This window comes from Xyrauchen texanus, chromosome 40 (assembly GCF_025860055.1).
Source record: "Xyrauchen texanus isolate HMW12.3.18 chromosome 40, RBS_HiC_50CHRs, whole genome shotgun sequence".
In the NCBI taxonomy this organism is placed as follows: domain Eukaryota; kingdom Metazoa; phylum Chordata; class Actinopteri; order Cypriniformes; family Catostomidae; genus Xyrauchen; species Xyrauchen texanus.
This window is the reverse complement of record NC_068315.1, coordinates 5019263-5032671: the sequence shown is the minus strand read 5'-3', so window position 1 is coordinate 5032671 and position 13409 is coordinate 5019263. Positions and strand designations below refer to the sequence as shown.

General features: G+C 36.0%; 1 protein-coding gene across 1 annotated transcript in view; it reads left to right on the top strand.

The window, feature by feature from the left end:
• Positions 1-13409, top strand: part of LOC127633248 (cadherin-12-like) — a 135153-nt gene that overhangs the window by 106704 nt on the left and 15040 nt on the right. Inside the window, exons 7-9 of the mRNA XM_052112199.1 lie at positions 1544-1680; positions 9375-9496; positions 10901-11018. Coding sequence (XP_051968159.1) covers positions 1544-1680; positions 9375-9496; positions 10901-11018 — 377 coding nt within the window. The remainder of the gene's footprint in view (positions 1-1543; positions 1681-9374; positions 9497-10900; positions 11019-13409) is intronic.

The window sequence follows — 13409 nt, the reverse complement described above, 5'->3', positions numbered from 1 at the left end:
TGAAATAAAGTTTCCATATAAAGTAAAAAAGGAGTTACATTTTGGTATGCTCTCACCCCAAACCGATTGGAAGACATGGATTAAACCACAGGAGTCATTTTGATTACTTTAATATTGCCTATGTGCTTTTTGGAACTTAACATTTTTGGTCACCATTCACTTGCATTGCATGGACCTACAGAGATGATATATGTTTCTAAAAATCGTATTTTAACCATTTAAAATACATTTAATGTAGAGTTGTATTTGCTTTTACCTTGCACAATTTTTTCAGGCTTTTAGGGCATGTCATGCAATCTGTCAATGTTACCATCTGCCTAATCTGGCTAGCTTCAACCAAGTGACAGATAAATTTGTAGATTTTGTTTAGATGCACAGCCCTTGACATCAACATTAACAGAAAAGTGTTTCTCTTTGATTTTAAAAGTTGAGAAGCTTTTTATTTTGCTATCCTTTATATGCTCAAATATATAGTTAGTTGCATTTTTATTATTTACATTTAGCACAGTTGTGTGTGTGTGTGTGGGTGGGTGGGCATGTTTATGTGGTTTACAAGGACAATTTTTTGTTAACAAACTGGTAATTACAAGGGTATTATGCTATAAATGTGGTTTATGAGGACATTTCTAGTTTCCCCATAATTTAAACAGCTTAAAGAACATACTAAATTATGTTTTATAGAAAATGTAAAAATGCAGAAAGTTTTCTGTGAGGGTTAGGTTTAGGGCTTGTGTTAGGGTTAGGGGATTTAATCTACAGTTTGTACTGTATAAAAATCATTATGTCTATGGAAAGTCCTCATAATGATAGGTAGACCAACACGTGTGTGTGTGTGTGTGTGTGTGTGTGTGTGTGTGTGTGTGTGTGTGTGTGTATTCACCCTACTGTCCAAAACCCTGTCAAAACAATTCTGCAACCCATTTGTGTGTCCCACCAGTTGAGGCAGACTGATCTCGCTGTGAATTCAGCAACTTCAAGTTCTTCTGCTGAAATCAGTCTGTGCTTACCAAAATTCTAATCACTACCCCCAGTGGCCAAAGCTGGAAGTGTTGTTGATGTATGGGCACAAGTGAGCTCCAATTTAGGAGGAAATGTCACAAAGTGGCACAAAAAGTGAGTTGTTTTTTGTTATAAAGGATACAGTCAAAATAAACAGATACAGTCAAAAAGAATGCAAAACAATGTTACGCCCTAACCCAAATCCAAAGACTAAACCTTACTGTCAGTACAGTACAAATCTTAGAGAGAAAATTAAAACTCTGAATTGTGCTCATTATTTATTATGTGAACAAAATTACTTCCTGGTTTCCATGGGACCAGAATCCATGTATCTGAGGCTGCTTGCACAATGCGCTTTCAATAGCACCACAAGAAAAGGTAAACACATTTGAATTAATGCAAAAATGTATGATGGGAGATGCCTCTTGTCAGTAACTTCACTTGTCTAAACTAACCCTGAGCCAAATCAGCCTAATAAGAGTTCTGTAGTAAAATAAATAAATAAGTAATCTGTAAAACTAAATAGAAACTAAATGTTTTTCAGGTATTCCATCGACTGGAAGAGTGATCTGGACAGTTTCTTCGATATTGACCCCGTCAGAGGAACCATCTCAACCAATGAGCTTCTGGACAGGGAGAGTATAGCCCAGCACAACATTTCTGTCATGGCCACTAAAGTTAGTAAGTATTGCTGTGAAACTCCGAAGTGATTTATAAAAGTCCAATCATCTTAATGTGCTGGAATTCTTGCTAACAGATTTACAGTGACCCATCGTGGTGCAGTCAGCGACGAATTCCATTAAATCTCTAGACATTTTATGAGCAATTATAAAAAAAGAAGACTGTGTATCATTACCATACTGACATTCCTTTCTCCTTGACCCCCTAAATTTAGCAATTGATGTATTCCTACTTTCTTAAATGGTTGAATTAATTATACATTGCCATCGGTTATAGAAGACATTGTCTCATATTACTCCTCACAACCTTGTCTTAATGAATTTCATAGAAACAAGTTTTAAATCTAAAAGCAAAAATGTCACACTTTTTTTTAAACAAACTGATCACACTGCAAACTCTGCAACAGTAGGTTCAAAGTGTTGTTACAGAAATTTGAATCGCTGCCCCCAGTGGCCCAAGCTGGAAGTGTTGTTGAATGTTACAGGCATGTGTAAACTCCAGTTTCTGGGTGAAATGTCCACTGAGTGGTGCCAAAAGAGAGTTGTATTTTTAGTTTTAGTAAATGATGTAATACAGTCAACAGAAACGCTTCCCTCTAACCAAAACCCCAATCCTATGCCTAGGCCTAATCGTCACTGAAGAAAACACAACCACCAAACCACGCTTACTATAGTTAGTATACGCTTACTATAGCAGAACCCATGTCTTTGAGGTTGCTAGTGCTAATAGTGCTAAAGGGAAATGTGTTCATGCTTGAATTATTACAAAACATGTCTGATTGTGGGTTGCCGCTTGTCAGTAATTCAGCTAAATAGGCTTATTTTTGTGGTGCATGAATTTTCAGAAGCAACATGTCAATTTCCAGTCTCAAGACAACATGAAATTAAAATGATCCCCATGTAATTTCTAAATGCACATTCCTGGTCTTATTGTGCATGGTTTATCTGAAATAAGTTTCTCCACTTCTAAAATGACTTTCTGATGATGTCACAAATCTCTTTTACTTTTCAGCATCTACCCTCAATTCACCTGGCTCCAATCTGTTATGCAATCGAATCAATTCCCACTATATTAAATCAAGTCGTGCCCTATATATTTTTAAATATCTTTTTTCATTTTTAAATATGTCAGATAACAAAAGTAAAATGGAAAGAGCTGCATTTTGCATTGACTTTTTTTGAAAGATGATCAACCACCAATTTCAAGCATGTCATTGCTGTAATTATGTTTGCATCAAAATTGAGATTGAATCACCACATAAATAAGGAGATTCATCGTCATCAACACGTCAAATTTGCTAAGAAATCATCAAAGCCATTATCTTGGAGGCTATGCAGTACTCAATCAAAATTACGAATGCAGCGACTCACATTCATTAAGACAGAATGGGGATGAGAGGTCATTAAAAGTTGAGCCTTTATCGCCATGGTAACAGTAATAACTCACTGTCTCTCAAGGTTGTGCTGGTGATATGCTAATTGTGATTTCTAATGCTAATTTAGGAAAGACTTGGCACAAATCGGGGCTGTTAAACCTTGCTTCTCTACAGCAATGGGAATTGTCCACGCCATGTTAGAATCTCCATCTTTATTAATATGTATATTTCACTATCAGTGTCTCTCAGACAGTGTTTTACATCCTGTTTTGGTGGCCCTGATGGAATTCTTTAGAGATTTGGAGAAAGCACAGGGTGTGTAATCTTATGTTCATATTTTCAGAAACATCTACAGTGTAGTACCTGGAAAGCTAACCGTTAGCATTCCCATTCATCTCAATGGCAGTTGCTAGGCTGGCACATGCAAAACAACTACAATAATGCAATTAAATATTCACAATTTATTTGTTGCTAGCTGTTTTTGAATGACAGTCATTGAAGAAAACAAGCTTTTCCCCATAGAATCATGCAATTACAGCATCTACTAGCAGGAGCTAACTATGCTAACCAGCCCAACATTCACTTGCTGCATGACTCATGCATAAACTGGACATTATCAACATTAGTCAAAGTTAGTTCATTGTAACTTTTTGCCCACTTTGAACATTTGGAGCTGTTAATTATATAAGTATCCTACAGACTACTTAACAAGCCATGTTTGCAGTACAGCTTATAAATGCTCATATCACCAACGCGTGATGTGTAATATGCTGACAAGCTTTATAAAGTCTTATAAAGCATTGTAAAACAGGTTTTATATCAGAACCAGTGATTATGAGCTGCAGAGAACATCTGTTGATCACCATCATGAGCTAGTCTGGCACATATTCCAGCCTCGCTGTATATCTGGTTTCTCCTGTGCTTTTTGGGAGTGTTAATGTCAAACCAGGTGGAGTGCCAGATGTTCCTGATTCTCAAAATCATACCCTAATGTGCTAAATATGAAATTGCTGAGACAAGCATGAGTCAGCACGGTTTGAAAGCATTCTACGCTTGTTGAACATAATGAAACTTCTGCCTTTAGTTTCCACTAGGGCAGCAAGCACATGAATTCACTTGATTTACATAACCCCTTCTGTGATGCAAATTAGTCAGCTAACTGTAAAAAAAAAATTCTAACAAATCTGTTTAGAAATGTTTAGTTAGACTGTAGATGTTTACACCTGGTATTAAAGGGGAATTACGTCATTTTGTTGTTTTTATTATTTTTAAATACTTTTTCTTATTCCAGCTAAACTCAGCTAAATTCCAGCAGAGACAGATATAAGTAAGCCATGTGTACATTCATTTCACTGAAAAGTGTAATCTCTGTATCACTATAATAAAACGTTTATCTGTTTGTTTGAGCATCCCAACCAACATGACATTGGCTCAACCAATGTTGGGTTTGGGCCAGGACTATCTGTTTGCCCAGCCAATGGCAGAATGATCAGGAATCCTACTGGAAAAAAAGTCATTATTTTTGTTTTTGTGAGGCTGGAGGTGAAGAAAATACACAATTCATCTTTGATATCCATCTCATGCTATACATGCTAATTGGAGAAACATGAATCATGTGATGCGCACACATTAATACAGCTGGTCGACTAAAATAGTGAGCATTTCATTAGCGTCATCATGCTTGTGGTGGATATATAAATACATATTAAGGAGAAACAGTGTGGGGACATTTTTGTCAACTTTTTTTGCAGTTTATCAACATGTAATAGCAAGTTAGTGACATGTGTAGTCATGAAATCGGAGACCCTCCCCCCAACAAGATCCGATTAAAAGTGGTCACATGTGATGCATTAAAAACATGTTAATACTAGGTGAAAACTAGGTGAAAACAAGCCTATAATCAAAAAGTCATGGGAATTAAAGATGTGTTCTCAAATGCGCACCAAACTCTCTGTCAAATATTAAAAGCAGAATTGTTTTACTCTGAATATGAGGCACCTATTATATATGGGATAAAGGCACAGCTGAAATCAGGCTTACAAAATCATCATCACATTTCTCTCTGCCTTCCAAAGAAGAAAAAAATCAAATGAATCAAGCACACATCAAAAGCGTGTGACTTGATAAAGGCAGGTTTTCTGAGGTGCAGTTGGTGTACAGTGAAATGGGTGATTTTGCTCCTTATACCACTGCTCCATCTAGTGATGAAGTCCCGATATCAAACTTCAATGATAATGCCATAGTTTAGTAGATGCATTGAAAGGTGTTATTTATGATTAAGCTCTGGTTTTAAGGATATTAGCCATATAATTTGTATTTATTTATTTATAAAATATTGTAATACTACACTGGCAGCCAAAAGTTTGGAATAATGTTCAGATTTTGCTCTTACGGAAAGAAATTGGTACTTTTATTCACCAAAGTGACATTCAACAGATCACAGTGTATAGTCAGGGCATTAATAATGTGAAAAATTACTATTACAATATATAAAAAAACAATTCAGAACTTAAACTACTTCAAAGAGATCTCATCAAAAAATCCTCCACAAGCAGCAATGACAGCTTTGGAGATCCTTGGTATTCTAGCTGTCAGTTTGTCCAGATACTCAGATGATATTTCACCCCACACTTCCTGTAGCATTTTCCATAGATGTCTAGTCTCTTCGGGTACTTCTCACGCACCTTACAGTCTACAGCTAGACTAGCTGATCCCACAAAGCTCAATGGGGTTAAGATCCATAACACTCTTTACCTATTATCTGTTGTTTATTTTCCCACTAACAATTTCTTTTTGTTTTTCTGTTTCAAAAGTGGCTTTTTCTTTGCAATTATTCCCATAAGTCCTGCACCCCTGAGTCTTCTCTTTACTGTTGTACATGAAACTGGTGTTGAGCAGGTAGAATTCAATGAAGCTGTCAGCTGAGGACATATGAGACATCTATTTCTCAAACTAGAGACTCTGATGTACTTATCCTCTTGTTTAGTTGTACATCTGGTCCTCCACATCTCTTTCTGTCCTTGTTAGAGCCAGTTGTCCTTTGTCTTTGTATAGCCTTCATTCATTAAAACAATGATTGACTGACGAGTTTCTATAGTAAGCTGTTTCTTTTTTTACCATTTTTGACCTAATATGCATTAAGATGTGTCAGTCTATTGCATAATGTGGCAACTCAAAAACAAACACAAAGACAATGTTCAGCTTCATTAAACAAACCAAATATCTTTCAGCAGTGTTTGATATAATGGTACTATAAAGTGATTTTCTAGTACCAAATTAGCTATTTAGCATGATTACAGAAGGATAAGGTGTTGGAGTAATGGCTGATGGAAATGGGGCCTGTCTAGATTTGATTAAAAATGACTTTTTTTCAAATAGTGATGGTGCTGTTTTTTTCATCAGTAATGTCCTGACTATACTTTGTGATCAGTTGAATGCCACTTTGGTGAATTAAAGTAAAAATTTTCTTCCGAAATAGCAAAACCTGTACATTATTCCAAACTTTTGGCCGCCAGTGTATCTAACACCCTATTCTGCAACAGCTTAGAATAATTTACTTTAGTAACACAGTATTTTCATGTATATTAACCAATGATTAAGCTATAGCTTTAACATTTGTTGAAAAATGTTCTAAAACTAATTACAGGGTATTAGCCTATTCTGAAACCATTTATAATAATTTCCATTGATTATGCACTTTTTCATATATTTCCATACATAAACCATGATTAAGCTCAGGTTATATAAAACATTTCTAAGATGTTATAAAACGGATTATTAGCCTATTCTGCAATATTTTATTCAAATTTATATTAATAAAATTCACTCAAAAATATAATTGTATAAAGTTTAAAATATTACGTTTTTTTACATTTTATTTTGTTAAAGCTTACTCAAATGAATTTGATAAAATGTTGTTTTGAAATTGAAATGCATAAATGTAAAAATGTTTGAGTGTACATTTTCCTTCATGCATATTAACCAAGATTAACAAATGCTGTAATCTTACAAGTACTGTATACTTTATAGCATATTACATTCTACATTTACATTTATGCATTTGGCAGACACTTTTATCCAAAGTGACTTACAATACAATCAAGGTATACATTTGTATAATGTTCTATCAGATCCTATCTTCTAATAAACAGTTGTGTAACACACAGAAAATACATTGATTTGGAAAAAAAGAAGATTGAGAGTAATTATAACCTTGTTTTAAAGTATATATATATATATTTAAATAAATGTCATCCTTTGTTATTTAATTATTGATGCGTTAATGTTCATTTATGAAAAAATCTATTGTTCGTTGTTGGTTCATGCTGCTTCATAATGCATTAATGTTTGTTAACATACTTTTCCTTTAAAAAAAATTCTGCAGGACATTTTTGGGCAAAAGCTAAATCATGATGTGTCAGATGTGAGATATATTGTAGCAACAGTAATGTTTTTACTGGACATTAGAAGCCCTGGAGTGCCTGAAGCTGAAGTAGCAAACAGTCACACACACACACACACACACACACACACACACACACACACACACACAAAGGCACACATCTACATCGAGGTCGCTCGCAGGTCTTTGTTTTAAATGGGACCCCAAGGAGGGATGAGTTCTAAGCCCCTCTCACCTTCAATTCAGACACACTGAGCCCATATCCACAGATCTATAAATGTTTCATACAGATGTTAACCCGGACACTGCACACACAAGCAGAATAAAAAACTAAAATAAAAAAAAATAATATCATCAAGATATGTTAGAAGATCAACAGCTTTGCCAGAGGGGACAACACTGACCATGTGTATCAGATGGATGGAAGGAAAATTAAATACATGTATTACATGTAGTTTATAAAGACAGATTATAGATGATATAACAGCCTCTTTAAAAACTTTCAATGTAGAACCACATGGTGGCAGTATTACATTAGAGGCTGATGATACAGTAAATTTGATATATGTACAGTGAACCCTGTGAAAATCTGGTAAATGATCTCTTTTGGTTCTGCCACAAAAGAACATTAGGCTCATTGAACTGATGTAATATAATTGCCGATTTATGATTTTAGAATGGTAGTTAATGAATTAAAATGATAGTAAGTGGTGATTTAGCGTTATTGATGTGACAGAGGAGACCTATTCCCAAGTCATGGAACAGTTTTAAATGGGAACTGCATTTAATCTATGTTGAAACGTTTATCACATGTTGATTTGGTATATAATGTGTGATGTTGATGATTTTAGATTTGATTTGATGGTAATGTTGTATAATGAGAGTGGCATTTTCAGTTTTTGGATAACCTCTTGAATCACCTTTGAATTTATAAAAATGTAAAATAATTTATTGTTCCTGAACACAAATTCTTAAAGGAATATTCTAGGTCCAATACAAGTTAAGCTCAATCGACTGCATGTGTGGCAGAATATTGATTACTATGAAAATAATTTGACTCATCCTTCCTTTCCTTAAAAATAAATAAATAAATAACAACAACAACAAAACACAGGTTTGCGGTATAATGGCAACAAAGCTTTAAAATTGGATAGAACTTTGCACAGTAAACGTTTGTAAGTGAGTACAGCACTATCACAGTAAAATCATGTTAACATGCATATTGTTTATGTCTTCAGGCCATACATTAAAAAAAAGTGAGTATATTAATGTTTTCAGATTGGCCCCATTCACTTCCATTGAAATTGCTTCACTATAACCCAGATTATTTATTTATTGTTATTATTATTAGTAGTATTTTAAAGTAGTGACAAGTATAAATGTATTTTTGTGCCAATCAAATGTGCACTCCGGTCACTTCCCATGACCTATTTCTATTTGGTTTCTTGATAGCCAAATAGAAACCTTTTTGGAAAAAAAAGTGTTAAAACATCTAAATATGCCCAAAATAAAGATATTCTGACAAACTGAACCTTTCAACACCTACGAGTCATTTAGCACCAGGTTCTCCACAAACATGCGGTGTGTGATGGGAGAGGGGCGGCGCTCGCTGGGCCCTCATGGGCCTGCTAGCCAATCGGAGTGCTGTGGTACCATTACGTTTAGGGGGTTCTGACTTAGAGGCGTTCAGTCATAATCCCACAGATGGTAGCTTTGCACCAATGGCTCCTAAGGCAAGCACACGCACCAAATATCTGAACCAGTGGTTCCTGTCATACTGAGCAGGATTACTATTACAATAACACATCATCTGTAGGGTAAAACTAACCTGTCTCACGACGGCCCCTTGCTTGTCTATACTTACAGTATATGCATAGACATAATCTATGTCTTCTAAACTCACTTCTTTTTGTGTAGATAACCCGGTGCTGACCAGTAGAGTGGCTGTCATAGTTCATGTGCTGGACATTAATGAGTTTCCACCAGAGCTCGCCATGCCTTACGAAACCTTTGTGTGTGAGAGCACCAAAGTTGGACAGGTGAGTGAATATAGATTGGTGTGTGCATGTATGTTTGCATGCTGAAAAAACAATTATGGTCTAATGAGCCATTTAAGAAGATGTAAGACATTCTGCAAACTCTGACACTCTCATTACATACCATGATAAACCCCAAAATGTAACTGCTGGACTATTTTGAGGGGTCAGAAGTGTGTGGTTTGATTGATAGTTTGTGCAGAAGAGCATGCTGGATTAGTGATGTATTAGTGCTGTGCCAGTTAATCGTCCAATCCAGCATACATCTGCAAAGCTCATGATAGACCTACAACAGGTGATGCCAGCAGGAGGGAGGAGGCAGTACCAGCATCTGTAAGCATGAAAGATGGATCTGTTTTTAATTTTAGTGCACTCTGTATCATGATCACTGGATGTGGAGCCGATTAAATGGTTTTAGATATAAAATCTAAATTATAAATTATTATTGAGCACATTTTACTCAGTGGCACACTCAATTTTATGCACCTGTGACTAGTTTTTAAATTACAGGATGGGAAGAAAAATGTGCTTTATTTAACATTTTAACATTGCCGTTTGAATTTTATTGTTTAAAACAACACAAGTGAAATGAGTTTGTTTAAAGAATACATAATGTAACAGCATATATATCGCCATTATTCAAGAGTAAACACAGACTTGATTACTAATTAGTTTGCTGTGTACTACATGTGTGCTGAAAGTCTTTTGAAATCATCTTAATGGTTTTGGTTAATGGTTATTTATTATTCAGTTTGTTTATAAAAGAGCTAAAGATAGTAATCATTTCAATTAATAATGCAGAATTTTTTAAAAGCATTCAAAATCAGTGCAATGTACTTGCTTAAAGAGCAGCAGTGGCCTGTGTACCGTAATTACCTTCATAAATCATGAAGAGATTTCATAAACATTAATGTTTATCATAAAATATTGAAATAGTCGATACTTTAGTTTTAACTACATTCACAGTGTCCGGCAATGGTCAAATGTACCACCAAAGACATGACTGTTCTGCCATTATAGACCCCATCATCATGCAATATAATGTGTTTAATGGATTTTAGTCTATGTCTTTTAGCTTTAAAGCTGTCTTTATGCAATTATACACCTAAAAGTTGACAAAGGAAACTTTTGGCTGATATTTGCATTTCAACTTTTACCATCTTTCTCTTCTGGGAAAACATGTAAAAAATATGTACAAGAAAACTGCACTCGTCAAGCCATTTTATCGCTGGTACAGAGGGGTACAAACAAATCAATATTTGAATTGCTTTTAATTTTGTGTAAAAGTGTGCATTTTGCAGCAGCTTTTGGAAAGTCAGCACATACAGTGTCAGATCAGTATCTGTTTATGTTAAATTCATAAAACCTACAGTTTCCAACATCTTTGATTAACTTTGTTTCACCTAGGTTATTCAGGTCATCAGTGCAAAAGACCAAGACCTCCCCCAAGCTGGACAAAGATTTTCCTTCAAATCTCCTCAAGAGGGAGTGAAGAACAAGAACTTTACCATCAGAGACTTTGGGAGTGAGTTTGGCTTTTATTCCCTGTAGCTCAACAGGTAAAGCATAGCGCTAGCAAAAAGGTTGTGGGTTTGATTACCAGATTATAGATTGGATAATGCATTGGACAAAAGGGTTGGGAACCCTCTTTTCTTCATTGGAAAATAATAACATAGGTTTTATTTGGTGCAGTTCACATGCTTTTCAGAATGTGGCACTAAAGCGAGGAGTTTTCAAATGCACAGCACATATTCAGCCACAGATTTTGGCCTTATGGATCTCCTGTCCACACTTTAGGCATGGATGCTCTCTGAAGACATGATTTACTGGGACAACGTGACAGTTGTCAAGGGCAGTTTGGCAAACCTGAAGAAAGCAGGCTAGTCTGTAACATGCAATATTTTCTTAAAAATGCTCAGCCATCATGAAAATGCACTCAGTATAAACTCATAGTGATGGAGGTCAAACAGGGTAATCAATTTATTGCAGACAAACTCTCCGCCTGTCAAAATGTTCATTACTCTTAACATTAACACACCAACTAAATTCCACTAAATTTTTAAAACATGAGCAGCTTCAAAATGCATTGCCATTGAGTAATTTCTGGTTTGGGCGTTTGCTACAAGGCAAAATCACTTGAGAAAACCACAACTGTTTTTTTATATTTTTATTGGTGTTTGGATATAGAGATGCTTATTAAAATGCACTATTTAATCTATTTATACAATTGTAGTATTACACAAAAAAATACTTTTTTGTGTTTATCTGTTTTGTGCTTATTAGGATGTCATTTAGTTATAATAGCTACATGCTAACATCAGTTTAATTTTATAGAAGCCTTGGGGGTGTGCACACGAAAGCATCCTTGTAATCAAAAAGCTAGATGCACCACAATGAATACAATCACAGCACTCGAGATGTGGTCTAACACCGTGTCCTAACTACACGCGACGCGACGCCGCGACACGCGATAAAAGGTATCGTTTCCATGTTAATCAGAGTTTTTGTCCTAACCAGACGCGACGGCGACACGCGAAATTTCTAATTTAGAAACGGTTCCTATTTCTGCGACGTCGCGGCTGACAGATCCGCCCACACAGAGATCTCATTGGATGGAAGTTCTGCGTGTCCTGAATATTTAATTATCAAACATGGACGACGAGGAACTGATTTTCGAAGTTCAAAGGCATTCAATTCTCTACGATAAATTCCACAAAGACATCAGGAAAAAGGATTCCGTCTGGAGAAGTATAGCTGAAGCATTGAATACACATGGTAAGTTAAGTTTAGACTTTCATCTACAGCGAATGAATGAATGAATGTAGCATTTAGCTATAGTAGGCTACTAATGACGCATCAACCTGTGTAAAACAAATTCCGCTTTATTTTCAATGTAAAGTAGAGTGAATAGGCATGACGATTTGTGTCCCTGTATCCAGGGGTGTCATTCCAGACAATCTACTGAAATACAGGCAGGGTGGGGAGTTGCAATGACAATGACAGTAGTCCGAGCTGTGCACACCATTTCCAATGCGAGTGCGGGCCAGCAGTGCGCTTTCACAGAGAGACTCCGCCCACAAGCTGTTCTGAATGGCTGTGATTTTTGATTGACGTGTGGTGTCTCACAGTCGCGTCGCGTCTAGTGTGGACAGACACACTTGCTGTCGCTGGAATTTTATCGCGTCGCGTGTAGTTAGGACACGGTGTAAGGCTACGTCTACACTAATCCGCTTTCATTTGAAACAGCATTAGTTTCGCTACATTTACACTTATCATCCACGCTCAAACTGTGTTTTCCTCCACTGAAAATGTACCGTTTAGGAAATGCCCTTCATTATTGCATACTTTGGAATATGATGAAAAATGTAAATAAACAGATTAAACAGCGAGACTTTAAGACGTCCATCTCGCCTATGTTTACATAGGAAAACAATTGAAAACACAACATATGTTGGTGGGTATTTAGACATAAGAAATCAAGGCAGCACACTATATAGATGGAACATAGCAAGAAAGATAGATGAGCCTAATATTCAGAAAGTTATCAATTGGACCAGCTGAGGAAGGTTATGTGAGTTCATCAGAAGGCAAAAGAGGTTCTCCACCTCAAGATGGCTCGTGAAATCATTTCAAATGATGTTCAAGCACAAAAATTCTCTGCACAGAGAAAAAAGCATATTATTTAGACCCCTGAGACTGAGTCTCCACTCAGCTGTAATGTGATATCCCTGTGGAACTGCTGCCAAGTACGCAAAGCGCTAAATGCTTTGTTAACTTTGGTGTCTTTTTGAAATCATACAAGTGTGCTCCTTGTGATGCAGAATAACATCTGTGATAAGGGATTCAATAGTTATCCAAAATGGTGCAGTCGATCAATCCTGCTTCCTAAACAACAACAGAAACATCCTTCCAACAA